We start from the raw sequence: 14,499 nt of genomic DNA on the forward strand, positions 1-14,499 counted from the left end.
CTAATCTAATTACTGTCACATTTTGGAAATAATTGGATTTTAAATTGCTTAGAATTATCAACATAAGTGAGAAAGCTGTAAAGATAGACAAATTAACAATTTCATGCTTTTAAAATAGAAATCTCTGTTATCATTAGAGGCCCATTCGCAATGATTTAAAGGCCCACAGTACAGTTTGGTAGTTTCCGCCTTTAAGTAGTCATAAAACCCTTTAAACAGTAATTGAAAGATTGTTAACAGAAAGTCTTTCAGGAAACCAGATCCCGTGAACAATCTAATAGTAGGCATGCTTAAGAAAGATAGTGAATAATCTGTTTCATCCTATTCACTAAGATGAGGTTTTCAGAACAACAAGAAGACATCAAGTTTCAATAACATCAGGAGATGAGTAAAAATTGTTCGATTCCATGCCCTACTTGGGAATTGTGACACATTTATCCAGAGAATGAACAAGTTGTGCTCTGGGTAAGTTGGTCTCCAAAACCTAATTGTAGGTTCCAGCAGTGCCCTCCAAGCCTCACAGTCTACATCATTAAACTCATATTCCAGTAACAAAGCATCCTTAGGATATACAGTCCAACAACTCATTTCCATAATAACACCTTTTAATTAGGTATGACTACATGTGACATTACCCAAGGCACTTAAGTTGGCAATTTTGCTGTACACTGCTTCCTATTCTCAGTAATTAGAAGTGAGAAAGATATGTTTAAATTCGAGCACCACTGCAGATGGTGATACTGTTATTACAAATACTTTGCAGAAATGGAAGTTTTTATACTTAGGAGACACCAATCCCCACTGCTCTTCTTTTTTTTTTTTTCCTTTTGTTTTTAATTATCAAATAAATGTAGCCTCTTCCCCCCCCCCCCCCCCCCCCCCCCCAAAGAAAGGAAGAGCTGACCAAGCAGAAACACGTTTTGAGGTTATACTTAAGTAAATGCTAAGGAAAGACTCTCAGCAACCACTTCATCTTACCAATTACTAGAATTTTAGATGTAAAATTGTACATCAATTTCCCACAGTAGACTTCACGTTAAATTATTTTGTTTTAGAATTCTAAGTTTCAAAAATAAATTTGTCACCTTGAGAGGCGAGTGGAAACAGATTACAAGCTTCCAAATCAGAAAATCTTTGTATTATATAAATAATATTTGCTATATTTTTCTTCAAAAATAGCACTCTGACAATTAAAAACAATAAAGTAAAAATGGTTAAGCGCCATACCAAGCAGTAGAACAACCAAGCCCATGACAGACTTACAGTATTATTTTGCCGAAAAACTTAGGAATTCCATAACATATAAGAAAAGAGAGGCAAGTTATTTAACCTTCATAAACACAAACATACTTTTCACGTGTCTAGAATTTCATGCCATGAAAATATTATTCGACAAAGTAACTTCAAATTATTTAATCAAAATATCTATAAAAGCAATCTCAAATTGCTCAAAATTAAAAAACAGTTGGGTTATATAGTTAGTAGCCCTTGTAGTAGAATTATACAAGACATCAAGTGATATACTTTAACCATAAGGGAAAGAAAAAAGTCTTGTAGCTTTTGATATCTACTTGCTCTTGTCCAAATAGTACTAAAAAAAAAAAATGTTTCTTGCTGTTGACCGTATTTCAAATCAGAAATTGAACAATTCCATTCACCCTCCAGAAAGGCTGTTATGAAAGTGTACAAAGTGCACGTACCACTCCCAGAATCTACAACAGTTTGCAAAATCCAAGTTGAGTTGCAGAAGGCACAGGTCAGAAATGCGCAACATATATCCAATTACAGACCTCTGAGTATCTCCTTTAGCATTTTAGGTTCCTCTTCAAAATGGCTTCTGCTAACAGTATGGTAACACCAAACTTCAAGTCAGGTCTATCAGAAAGTATTACACAGACAAAGGCAAAACCGAAAAGGACCTGCAACGCCTTAGAAAGCCCAGCTGGTCAGAAGCATTTAAAGATACAAGTCTCATCACATCTACATCATAGAATCATGAACTTCAGTCAGCATGAAGCAGCAGGTAAAGCCAGCACTACAGTTACAACACCTCCTTTACATTTACCTACCAAATAATATTGAAACCATTATCCCAAAGATTTTCTGCTAACTAAGTAGCAGCATATTAACGATTCAAAACTCATTGAAGATTCATCTCTAACTGGCTTCTGCTTTTTATCTAGGAGCTTTTAAAAGGAAGGAGATAAACAGGCATTACATTCTATCTGTCAAAGAAGACCAACACAGCTCATTTTCACTGCAGCAGAAGAGGAACTACTCTCCACTTCCAGCAGGAAAAAGAAGTTGATTAAAAAGTTGCCATAAAGCTTTGCAATGTGCTTCAGGTCCATATGCTGATTAACCTGTTAGCAGTAGCTTGCATCTCCAGCCCTATATATGCCACAAAGCCAGATTTCCAGGCCTCTCTCTTGTTCAACTTGTGCATCCAATATTACCCTGCAGAAACAGGAAATCCTTCAGAAAGGCTGACAAGCCTTCCAAGTCTCAAGGACAGCAATTTGCACTTGTGGAAGCAAGGAAAAAAAATAAAATCATTTTCAAAACACATCAAAATCCAAGAAACATTATTTTAGTATGTGTTTGGTGACAGTAGTTTTTTGCTTTCCTTTTAATGCAAGCGATCTTCACTTTAAAAAAATGTGATCAAATACAGTCAATTCAAACCGTAAAATTCAAATGATGATGTTAAAATATATGATCTGGAAGTTTAATATGCTAATTTGAGTAATATATTTCTTACCATCAGTACTGAAGACATTAAATCGAGACTGATTTGTCACTACCAGTAATCATGATAAAAAAAAGTCTGCAGCAGCAAGACAGTTATTTCATGAAACATTTACTTCTTGAGATCACATTCATTTGGTGGTGAAAAAAAAAATCACAATATCCTGAGAAACTGCTACATATTTAAGACAATTTTCAGTCAATTCCCCTGATCTTCCCAGAGCAGTCTCTCTAACACTGACAACAAGATAAAGCTCTCAGTATCCTTTGATACATCAGCTCAAACTTTATGCTTAGGACAAATCTGAATTTTTCAGGTCAATATGTTCTGATTGTTTCAAAATCACACATCTGAAGTATACTTCTTGCATATGTCAGCACTATAAACAGAAGCCTCTGAAGGCAGGAGGGGGAACTATCAACAGAACAAAGCAAATTAAAACCTAAATGTTGGATGGACGTATATACACAACAATGAGCCTTCCTGGAAAGTGGGGGGCCTTGGGGGGTATTGTGTTATAGAATAAGAGACGATTAACATAAATGCAGGTAAGGTGCAAAAAGAGAACTGAGGATATGTCAACCAGAACTTTTCTTTTCAGACGCAATAGTTTAAGGAAACGAATGCACACTTTAAAGTAAGGTCAGCAAGTTTCAGAAGAAATCAGAGCCCTCACAGAATTAGACTATTATACCCTTCTTAATGAGGAAAAAAAAACACCCTAACAGTTTAAGAGCTGTGTATAAATATTTTGCCAAAGTAATTGTAATGAAACAACCAAGTCCAGCTACTGCCCTTAATGGCTTTAAAACACAGCAGAGACTATATACATAGAGTAGATACATGTACCTACCAGATGAATACCTACTATCCAAACAGAACCTGCCATGCATGCGTACCTTTTGAGGTAGCATTTGTCTTTTACTATAAATTCAAATGTTCAAAACTAAGATAGGTAATCACAGTTTCCTAAAATAGAAAACAAAACGCAGAAGAAAAAGATGTAAATAGAAACTTTAGTCCTTAAGCTGGAATTTGTGTACAATTTTCCTCTCAACAATAATAACGGAAATAGGCCAACTATCCTAACAGTATGAGGTAGAAATGCACAGAAAAAATTAATCTTGTTCAAGTAAGAAGTGAATACTATAAGTGTAACATTGCACTAACAATTTGCCTTGACAAATGAAATATATTTTAAGATGTTCTACCTCTTTAAAAAAATTAACAGTTCACATTCTTATTTAAATGATTATTTTTTTGTAATTAATATGCACCTGGAAGGCTTGTGGACAAATTTATTCTAGAAATAGGTAATAGAACTTAAAGAACCTCCTACCGATTCAGCTGCCTCAGGAGCAACTTCTAAACTAAGAAATGCATTTTAAACACTTCTCTACCTCAACTCTTGTGAGTGCATTTCCATGTTTATTTAATTCTCCAATCCTAGATAAAGCACACAAGATGTTAATTCAGAAGAAAAGCTACCAGCAAGTTCTGTAGTGTACCCAACCACACCTGACCACTCACAACAGCAAGCAAATATCATTCTGAAGACCTTCCTCCTCTGTATAAAACCTTTTCTTACTCTAATAAATGTCTGAAAGAACATATTGAACAAGATACAATTAAAAACAGCGTATTCCACAAATCTCTCCACTCGGCATCTAACTTTCATTATGCTTCAACACAATTTTATTTGCACACAATCCTTCAGTATTTTGGTATTGCAAGAGATACTACACAAAATATGTAGAAATACTGAGAGAAATCAGGAATAGGAGACGTACACAAACCGACAAAAGAAGCTAAAAGCTATAGTACATGACCAATTGGAGCCACACATCCAGATATTTTTGCAGTCCAGGAAATAAAGATATTTATGCACATAAAGCACAGAATTCTAGAACATTCAAACAAAAGAGGGTATTAAGATGACAGCTCTGATCAAATAAATTGCCCACTGAAAGCCTAACTCTGCAGAGACAATTACAATTGAGAGACCAGCCATAATGAAAGGCACTGTGCAAGCTAAAACAAGCACGATAGATGTTGACGACTAGGTCTTAAGTTGATCTTTAAAAAGTTCAGTTTGAAATACCCTTTGCAACAGCCAACATTAACCATTTTGAATAAGATTAATTTACCAACTACCTATTCTAACTAAAGTCTAAAATTATTATTTCATTCAATGAAGAACAGTAGGTTGTACACACTGTCTGGAGTCATTTTCTAGCCTACTATCCTCCTGCAGTACGTGGTCCGTCCCACTTCTGTTCATGGTATACATAAGGCACCCAGTGTCTAGCAGTAACTGTTATTGTATAGATAAGAAGTCTCACACCCTTGTGAGCTAGAATTGGACAGTGACTAAACTAGAAAAACAATCCACTACTTTCCAGAAATGTCATATACATGCTGGATGAATCTGTAAGTTTAATCGAACGATGTTAATTTGAAGAATTTCTTGATATAAGAATAATAATAACAAACAAACATACCCTAATAAATCTATTTAAAAGTTAATAAAAATCTGAAATAAAGGATAAAATGTAAGTAATATTAACAGATAAATTACTATGTAATCTCTTGTCAAATGTAATTGTACTCAATGCTTGAAGCATTAAATATGAGAAAGGAAACTACTGCAACAATGAGGTATAGACTAAGCTCATTGGCATCGGTGAACTGATGTTGAGCCTGGAATATTGCCATCAGACACCATGCAAGAGGTTTTTTTTAAAAAAAACTTTTTTTTTTCTTTACCTGTTTTTAAATCTTCAAGGTATCTTCAAAGCTAAAATAAATATGTTTTGGAGATTTCAAAGGCTTATGTCTGAACCAAATGATGATGTATGTCATTTTTCAAGCAGGGTGCTAGAAAATACCCTAAACAGTAGAGTGCGAAAGATAACTTTCTTTTAAGTCCTGGTTCAAAAGGTGAATTGTCAGTAACGGAAACACGTTCTGTAAAACATTAGGTACAGGAGGACAAAAGGCTTGTAGATTTCCATTTTGTTAACATCTAAACAAAGGCATTTTTTTTTTTTTTCAATGAATCTATTCCTCTATTACTAGCAACCAGAGAGTGTAAAACCTCATAAATATGCGATGTTCCAACTCAAACATAGCTCATCTTTAAACTTACTACTTTTAGTAGAGCACTGTTCCAAATATCTCATTAGTAAGCAAACTATTTTAGTTCCTTCAAATATATTTGGTAGTTATATCAGTAGATGACGTTTTCCCAAATCCTCCTCAAGCCCTGATGGTTACTCTGTAGACCAAATTTATTTACTGAGAAGAGTTGTATTCCCTCTTTCCCTACTACTGCAAGGGTAAACAAGGCTAGCTTTTTTAGCTTCCTTCCCTGATCATTAGGGACGAGCTTAAATAAAAGAATCAGAACAATAAATAAAGAGGATGTTATCATTTTCCTAATCCATATTAGGGACACTATTAAACTCTGATATTACCAAATTGAAAAAGGATTTAAATGTTTTGTCAGTAAGTTCCCCATAGTAAAATGAATCCCTGTGTTCATCTCTCTGTTGTACTACTTAAACAGTTTTAACTAAAATGGTCAGAAAGTATGCACAAGCTGTTTATCGCTGCTGGCCTCTGAGCTTCAGTATACTCAAAGGACATGCTACTTCAGATGCGATAATTACCGAGTTCTTACATTTATACTGAAGAGGCACAGAAGAGTTCCAACAGAGAATTTCGCATTAATCAGAGCTAACAGGGCATTTATTAAAAATAAAGCCATGATTATAACAGAAAAACATCTATTCAGTCCAATATTTGTAGGCACTAATTCCAAAAACTCCTTAAATTGGTATAAAAATTTAGTCTCAGCACTTAAAGGGAAATTTAAGCAAATAAATCATTTATCTGAAGCATAAGAAATGCTGAAGACAGTATTAACCATTCACCTACAAACAATAGCATACCCTCCATTCTTCTGTTTCCTACAAGCTCTGACTTTCCAGATATTTCCAGATACACTCTTTACAACTGTGAGGAAACATTTTTCCATGAATTGGAAGTGCTTTAAAAGTGCAACACCAAAAAGTTAAATGAATATATAAAGATTTAATTGTAGAGAGAACATAATTTTAACCAAGGGGCAAATTATGTACAACTACCAGAACCTATTCTTTATTCTAAACAATTTGTCTGACACATTTCTGGAGCACATAAATGTCTCAAAAAAAAAAAAAAAGAAAGCTAAATAGCCCAAATCTCAGTTTTGAGACTAACATTTCCATAAATATCAAACAACTTCCAAAGACACAAGAAGGAAATAATATATACATAAAAGTATGTGTAATTATATTACTGTAGCATGCACCGAAAAAAATGAGCCTGACTGCAGATCACCCCAACAGTTAGGCAATTTATCACTCTGATTACATCATGAAAAACTCAACTCCTTCAAATACTAGAAGTGCAGACTCTGCACAGCCCACATTTAAAAACTAAGGGCTGTTTCAGATGAAAATTAATTTTGTAAATTTGAACCTTAACATCAACTACGTTCTTAGAATCAAACCTAGAATGAAAGATGATTTTATATGCATGTTAGATACGTAATTCAAGCTTATATATTGCTTTCTCTGTGTAAGTAGTCCAAGAACAGCTAAATAGTAGTATCAAAACAACAGAAGCTATGAAAATTCATTGTTTTTATTTTTTTATGCATACATACACAGTTGTATGTTATGTGGAATGCATATAATGCACATATGCTTGTTTTAAACAGATAACAGACCGTTACTTTTATGTCTCACAATTGATTTAGGACTCTGTGCACAAAATTTCACTCCAGCGCTATTCGCTATCCACTCCAATCAACTGATCTCTATGCTTCGAATAACTTCAAAATACTTTCCAGAATGTATGTTTTTTAGAGCACCACATTAGTTTACTGATGTTTATTTTTGCTTCTGTTTAAAGAAAAATTAAATCTAAATCAAAAAACTGTTTCTCATCACTTTCCTCCTAATAACCTTTATGATTACCCAGCTTCAAGTCTTTTTAAGGTAAAAATGATGGCAATGGAAGGAATTAACTGGATTTGTCAAAGTCACCCCGATAGCCTGCATAGCATGTCTTCCCTGTATCCAATCACAACTTAAGAAACTGCTAAATATGAATAAAAGGTTGAATGTAACGCTGTGCTATTAGCAATTGTTATAAGTGAAATTATCTTTACAAGTAAATTTCATGTTCTTTGAGACAAGTTGGAATTACAGCACTCCAGACTTTGTGAACACTGTACTAGTCTAAACACTAAGCAAGGTACTTCATTCCTAACTTCTAGAAAGGGTGTTAGAGCTGTTCTTGTATGCATTGAATATTCTGGTTCTTAACTAATTATCAAGGCTGTGCAGATCCTCATTCTGAGCCAGGAACAAACACAGACAGACAACAGGTAGGCAAGAAGAACACAGAGAAAATGCTGGAATTAGCTTTCCATTTAAGTATGAATTGCAGAGTACAACACTCAGAACCCACCCAGAAAAACATATTTGTCTCCTATCAAGTTGAAGTGATAGTCTAATAGCATATAATAACAACTGGCATGGGCGGTGGCAAGTTCTACTAACTGATGCCACCATGACTGAAATAAGCAGCACTTCACTGAACAAACTGTATTGCTCTTTCTTCAAGCATGGGATTGAGTAAACTCAAACTTACTGTTCTTTTCCTGGTTCAAAGAACATAGTCACAAGCAAGCTCAGAAATATCAGAAAAGTATGTTTGAGCTAGTATACGGATTTGTTAGTGACAAGCAAAAGAGCAGTGACAGAAGTTCCAGGTTTTCTATCAAACTTTTCACACTATCTCACAAGAATCAACTACCTTTTTATTGCAGGTCATACATATACAAAGCACAAGCCTCTCCAACTTCTGAATTTCCAAGAGCTTAAAAAATAGTGATCACTTCAAGGGCATTCTTCTAAAAAAATTTCAACAATTAGCTATTGACTAATATAACTCTAGAACACATACACGTATCTAAATAAAATGTTAGCTTATTTTACAGAACAATTGTATTACACAGTTCCTCTCAAAGATATAGAATTCCAAGTAGTTTCAAAAGAATTAGTGTTTTTTGGCATGGATGCGGATAAGCATATGTATATGTATACACATATGCAGATAGATATTTATATGCATATACTTAATGTGGAGGAATAAAAAAAAGGAGAAGGAAACAATGTTCTTACTGCCAGTGCAAATTCTTTAAATAGGTACTTTAATTCAGAAGCAATAAAGCAACTTTGTGAAGATTGAAAAGGGAGACACTTGCCTCAACATTGGTTTGAATTGTGACTTGCACTTAACTTTCTAATGAAGTTTTACTTAACGACCTGAATATCCTAAGCAGCATTAAAGTAATAATTCTGTAGAGTTTAATAAAAATGCGAAGAAAAGCCACAGAAAGCTACATCCATTATTTGCTGTTCTGTGCTTTCTTTCACTTTTGTATAACTTCACTGTGCAAATGCCTCATTTAAACCCTACACTCCCCTACTTCCTGAACTAGGGGGAAACTAACAATTTCCTGACAATGATTAAAGAAAATGGATGGGGTAGATTTTGACAGGACTATTCTCCAAGTTGTCTTAAGAAATTATTCAGACCAGAGAGTTCTAAATATTTCTAGTTAAATGAAACCATTCTCCTTCAAAATGCTACACTTTCAAAAGAAAAGCTGACCCAATGGAAACTCTAACAGTTGAATGCATGCAAGAAACTTTGCCTAAGGGAAAATTCTGTATGCAAAAGAACTGGTTACGGAGGTATGGGACAAATGGTAGAACCATCTCTAAGAGGCGTCTAGAAGCGTCTAGGCAAATTACTGACTTTCAGAGTAATACTAAGAGGAATGTACACTGTCCAAGAACTACTTCCCTCACAGAATTCACTACACAGTTTCTCAGAACTGACAGCATTGAGTGAATGAGATAATTCAGATCTTAGATATGGTAAATTATAATACACACAACCTCCAACCACTCACCTTTTGCTTTACTATATATCAAGCCACCAAGCAGTACATACACAGCTTTCCTAAGAAGTATCTTGTCAAAAGCAATTCAGAGTGATCCAAGGGTAGCACCACAGGCAATTTACATTTAGAGACGGCCACAAGGATCAATAAATAATTTAGGGACTAAAAAGATATACTTACATCTGGATATTCTTTTACAGGCACATATAGTTTCTCTTGTAACTGTACAATAGGTCCCACAGCATCTGGTAATTCTGCACTTCTCTTCTCCGTACTACCATTTAATGTGTCGTTATACATGTCTTTCCGTACTCTGCTAATTTCTGTGGGGGGAAAAACGTATATTATGTATTAAATACAGTAACAGTTTATAATCTATCATGACAATCTTCTCTATTTTAATTTCTCCCAAATCTCACTGCCAATTTCTTCATTTCTGTAAGAGCATTACTCTAAGACGAAACACAAATCTACTTTTTTATTGCAGCAGATATCTTAAACACTTTCTCAACAACTGTAAATTTGCTGCCTACTCAGTTCTACTTATGAAATTCAACTGTTGAAGTAAAAATTATCTGCAAGCTCCTGAAAACTTACACAACTGTTCATGATTTTAAAAGTATACAGTAGCTGTTTACATATTTATTACAGTCAGGCTTCTAGGAAGAAAAAGTTGATGAAAAAAAAAAAGGGGGGAAAACAGGGGCAGCTGAAAAGATAAAAGAGTAGCAGATACCCCTATCTGACAGTGAAGAAAGATACAAAAAAAAAAAATGCAGCCATATAATAGTGTTTGCTAGTTCAGCTTCAACATTTGGAAATGAAATGGGGCATCCGAGCAATGAGAGATCTGACAGTTCAAGTAAGCAGTTACTGAGCACATGATGTGACAACAAATTAGTAAATAGTTCTAGTGACAACCCCCCAGTATGATGAATCAGTGAGTTGGGCCATCCCTATACACCTAAACAGATACGGTTATAATACATATATATATTGAAATATTTATATATGTGTGTGTGTATCCTCTTTCTTCACTGCAAATAAATGAAAAATTTATGGACATTAATCACATCTCTAGGGAACATCATAAGTAGTCTTCTAAGTACTGTTTCTGCCAATTACATCTGTATTACATATATCTACAGATGTTAATTTACTTACAAAATAAAGTTGAGTAGATACAAACAAGGTCATTAAAACAGATGACTCTGTTCAAATTCAGGTTAATTTCACTGAACCTTAGCCTCATTTGAGAACAGATACAGTTTTAACAAGACCTTATACTTAATTTCTAGTACTGCTAAAATAGCATTTAGATCACTGCTATAGGAATAAAGCAATAAACAGTTCCTAACTTACTGAACCACAACTAGTATATAAAATTATCAATGAGTTTATTCCGGTATCACTGAAGAACTGCTTAGATCTCATGTATCACCTGCGTTCCGAAGTGAAAGTTAACATTTAAGCAAGTACTGCTGCCAAATCAGTAAGATTAAGATTTAAGTACAGGTTGTACAGTAAAAGCAGATACTTAATAATTTCATTAATTTTACTCAGAATTATTTCATCTGCTTTCAAAATTAAAACTGAAAAAAAAAGAAATTTTATTTTAATATGAACAGAGGAAGCCACAGAAACAAAACGTCACTTTAAACTACAGCAGCAAACAAAAAGATTATAAGAACTTGTTTCGTAACCAAGGTTTTGTGCCAAATGATTTATAGCTGAGATTCCCCCACTTGAAATGCTGGGGGGAGGGGAGCCTGTGTAATGACAAGTAAGTTTCTGGAACACAGCAGATTTAATTCAAAATAATTTGCTTGAAAATGATTTCTAACAAACATACTCTGCATATTAAAGAACAAGTTGTTTCTCCACTAGAAACTGACATACTCAATCACATATACCGTACAGCAATTTGGTGCTTAGCACCTGTTTAGTATTGAGAACACAAATTTCATCATCATGTAATCATAGCTCACAGAAAAAAATCCACAGCTTCATCTACACTCACAGTTTTGGCAACGGGCACAAAAATCCTCAGGACTACAAGCAGTATTTAGACTGGCTTCAGCATACAAAGAAATTCTTTAACACATCTCTTTGAACAAATATTACTATCTTTTGGCAGACTCTATTTCCTTTTCATTCTCTTCAGATTTTCCATTAATTTCCACTACACTCAAACAGGCTATGCAATTTGACTAGGTTTCCAAGTATAAAAAGTAATGCCGTCATTTTTGTTTGTATTTGGCAGCTACAGAGTAGTCGCCCTGAAAAATTCATTTTAAACTGTATCATTCATGTATAATATAAACACAAACATTAGATACCCTAGTTTTCACACACACAAAATAAAACACACACCAAAAAAAGCAAACCCGCGTATTTTAATCTTTGCTTTGCAAATACTTGTGTGTCACAGCTGTGGCACAAAAGAACTAAACATTCAGAACACACACGTTACGATAAGCCGACTTGAGAACTACCACTGAATGCCGGCTTTTGTTAAACCAAAGTCATTTATCATGCCTCAAATGTTACAAACAGCTAATACATCAATCAACTTCAGATCTTCTATTCCACGACAGGACCAGTCACTGTATAGCTAGGGCTTGGCTTTTGTCTTCTCTCACCATGTTCAAGTCATCACGAACAGTAACAAACATCAGGTCAGGGATAGTCAACTGCATTTATTCAGCTTCATCATTGGCTCCTCACATGTTGTTCTTTCTTCTCCTTGGGCTTTTATCTTCTTTCTTGTCTCAGACACTTTTCCCAAGATCTCAGAAGAAATATGCAGAAGTGATAGGTAAAATATCAACAGAGGTTTTCCATTTTTTCTTCAATTGCTGAACAGGTCCACAAATTCCTCTTTTGTCAAACGACTGTTTAAGAGCATCTTTTCACTTGTCTGGTATTTAGAAGAATCAGAGAAACGTTGCCTAAATTATAACCTCGCATTCATCCATTCTCTATCATTCTCCTGATTTCCTTCACACATTTCCTTCACATCATTAGGTTTAGCTATCAGGAAATCTGTTTTCCATCCTAACTTGTCAGCCCAGCCTACCCACAAGCACTCTCCCAAATACTCTAGACATTTTCTTTTTCCCCCTTTCAAGACTAATGGGGGATCTGACACCTGCTTCCTGTTTAATCACACTTTTTGTCTCAAGAGCCTTCAAAAGCCCATACACAAAGTACAGAATTCTGATAATATAGTTTTACTTCACTCCATTATACTAAAATCAAGCTTCTAAGTCCTTTGGTATCTTGCAATCGTGTCCGTCACTTTAAGCAGTTCTACTACCCTATCTACTCTTTTTTTTTTTTTTCTTTTCCCCCAGCACCTCTGATAAAAGTTTAACTGGAAGTGCAGGAATACTCCATAACACCTCTTCAGCAGCGTCAGAAAAGGTCAGAAAAGCTCCACTCTCTTCTAACTCTAGCCTAGTATCATAGTTTCACCCTATTCTGAAATGCTTAAAAATAGGAGGAATAGTACACAAATAGGAAAAAAATCACATATAGGAAATAATAGGATATAATATAATAGGAAAAAAAGAAAGCACACCCTTTTGTATTTTATCAATGCAACCACAAATCAAAGAAAGAGGAACTCAAGTAAATAGACTTTTATTTAGGTTTATTTCATATAACTTCTCACAGACTACCAAACAGATATTTGTCTTTCCTTCTCAAAAACTTCTTTGGCATGTGTCTCATGAAATCATACTTCCCAAGCTCATGTGCAAGGCTTTGGCTTCTCCACAAATTACTGCACCACAGTACCTCACAGGAAGCCAACTGATAGAAAATAAGGCAAGCTTTATTTTCAGCGTCAACATCTAAGTACAGTTCTTACTACTTTATCCTAACATCATAGTGGTAATTATGTTCTATAGCACTCTAGGGATTTAAGTCAGTTATTAAGGAGAGATACTTAATTAGAGCAGCAGATAGGACTAAAAAAAAAAAAGCATAGAGCAGCTTCACTATACCTCTAAAACTGAAAAGACCTAAGCACCTACCTCTACTGCGAACAGAAGTAGAAACTCTCATGAAGAATTCCAGAATACATATTATTAACCTTTAACAACAGTCTGTTTTTACTTTAAAAGTGACTTAAGTTCAGTAGAAAATGATGGATTTATCTTCTTCACAGAAGAACGCTGGAGGAATGGGCTTAGAAAAAAGACAAGCTGGTTTCAATATAGTTATCTTATTCTACCTTAATATGGCATGACATAGTCACCTATCCTAGCAGTGACACATTCTTGTTCAGAAGAACATTATTCTCCCTGTGCCCCTGAGAACTATGCAAGTAATCTTTTCTTTCATCTACTGACAGCATTTTTCACTCCAATACCCAAGATACGATCCAAAGCAGGACACATTCTTTATTACAACTACATTTATCTACAGATGCATACTTTTCGGATTTCTTGATGCTACATAATCACAAACTATTCTTCCATCCTGAGAACATGAAGTTCTCAGTGTTAGTGTTCAGCTAAATGTTTGTCAACACATAAAAAGCCACCAAAAAGTTACTGCTTCCTAGCATTCCCTTTGAGGAAGGAAGATTTGGCAAAGGTGTTCAAGACTCTAGCACGGCAAAGTGAAGAGGGCTAACAAACCTCTTAGCAAGAAGATGCAGAATAGAAAACTACTGAAAAGGTTCAAATTCTTCCTCCCTCGTTCCTTTCAGAGTTGC

At 34.8% G+C, this 14,499-nt stretch overlaps 1 protein-coding gene across 15 annotated transcripts in view; it reads right to left on the reverse strand.

The window, feature by feature from the left end:
- QKI (QKI, KH domain containing RNA binding) overlaps positions 1-14,499 on the reverse strand; it is a 139,377-nt gene that overhangs the window by 94,080 nt on the left and 30,798 nt on the right. For all 15 annotated transcript variants that reach the window (NM_204310.3, XM_015284003.4, XM_040696716.2 and 12 more), the window contains exon 2: positions 9,954-10,096. In NM_204310.3, the coding sequence (NP_989641.2) occupies positions 9,954-10,096 (143 nt within the window). The remainder of the gene's footprint in view (positions 1-9,953; positions 10,097-14,499) is intronic.

Source organism: Gallus gallus, chromosome 3, assembly GCF_016699485.2.
Source record: "Gallus gallus isolate bGalGal1 chromosome 3, bGalGal1.mat.broiler.GRCg7b, whole genome shotgun sequence".
NCBI lineage: Eukaryota > Metazoa > Chordata > Aves > Galliformes > Phasianidae > Gallus > Gallus gallus.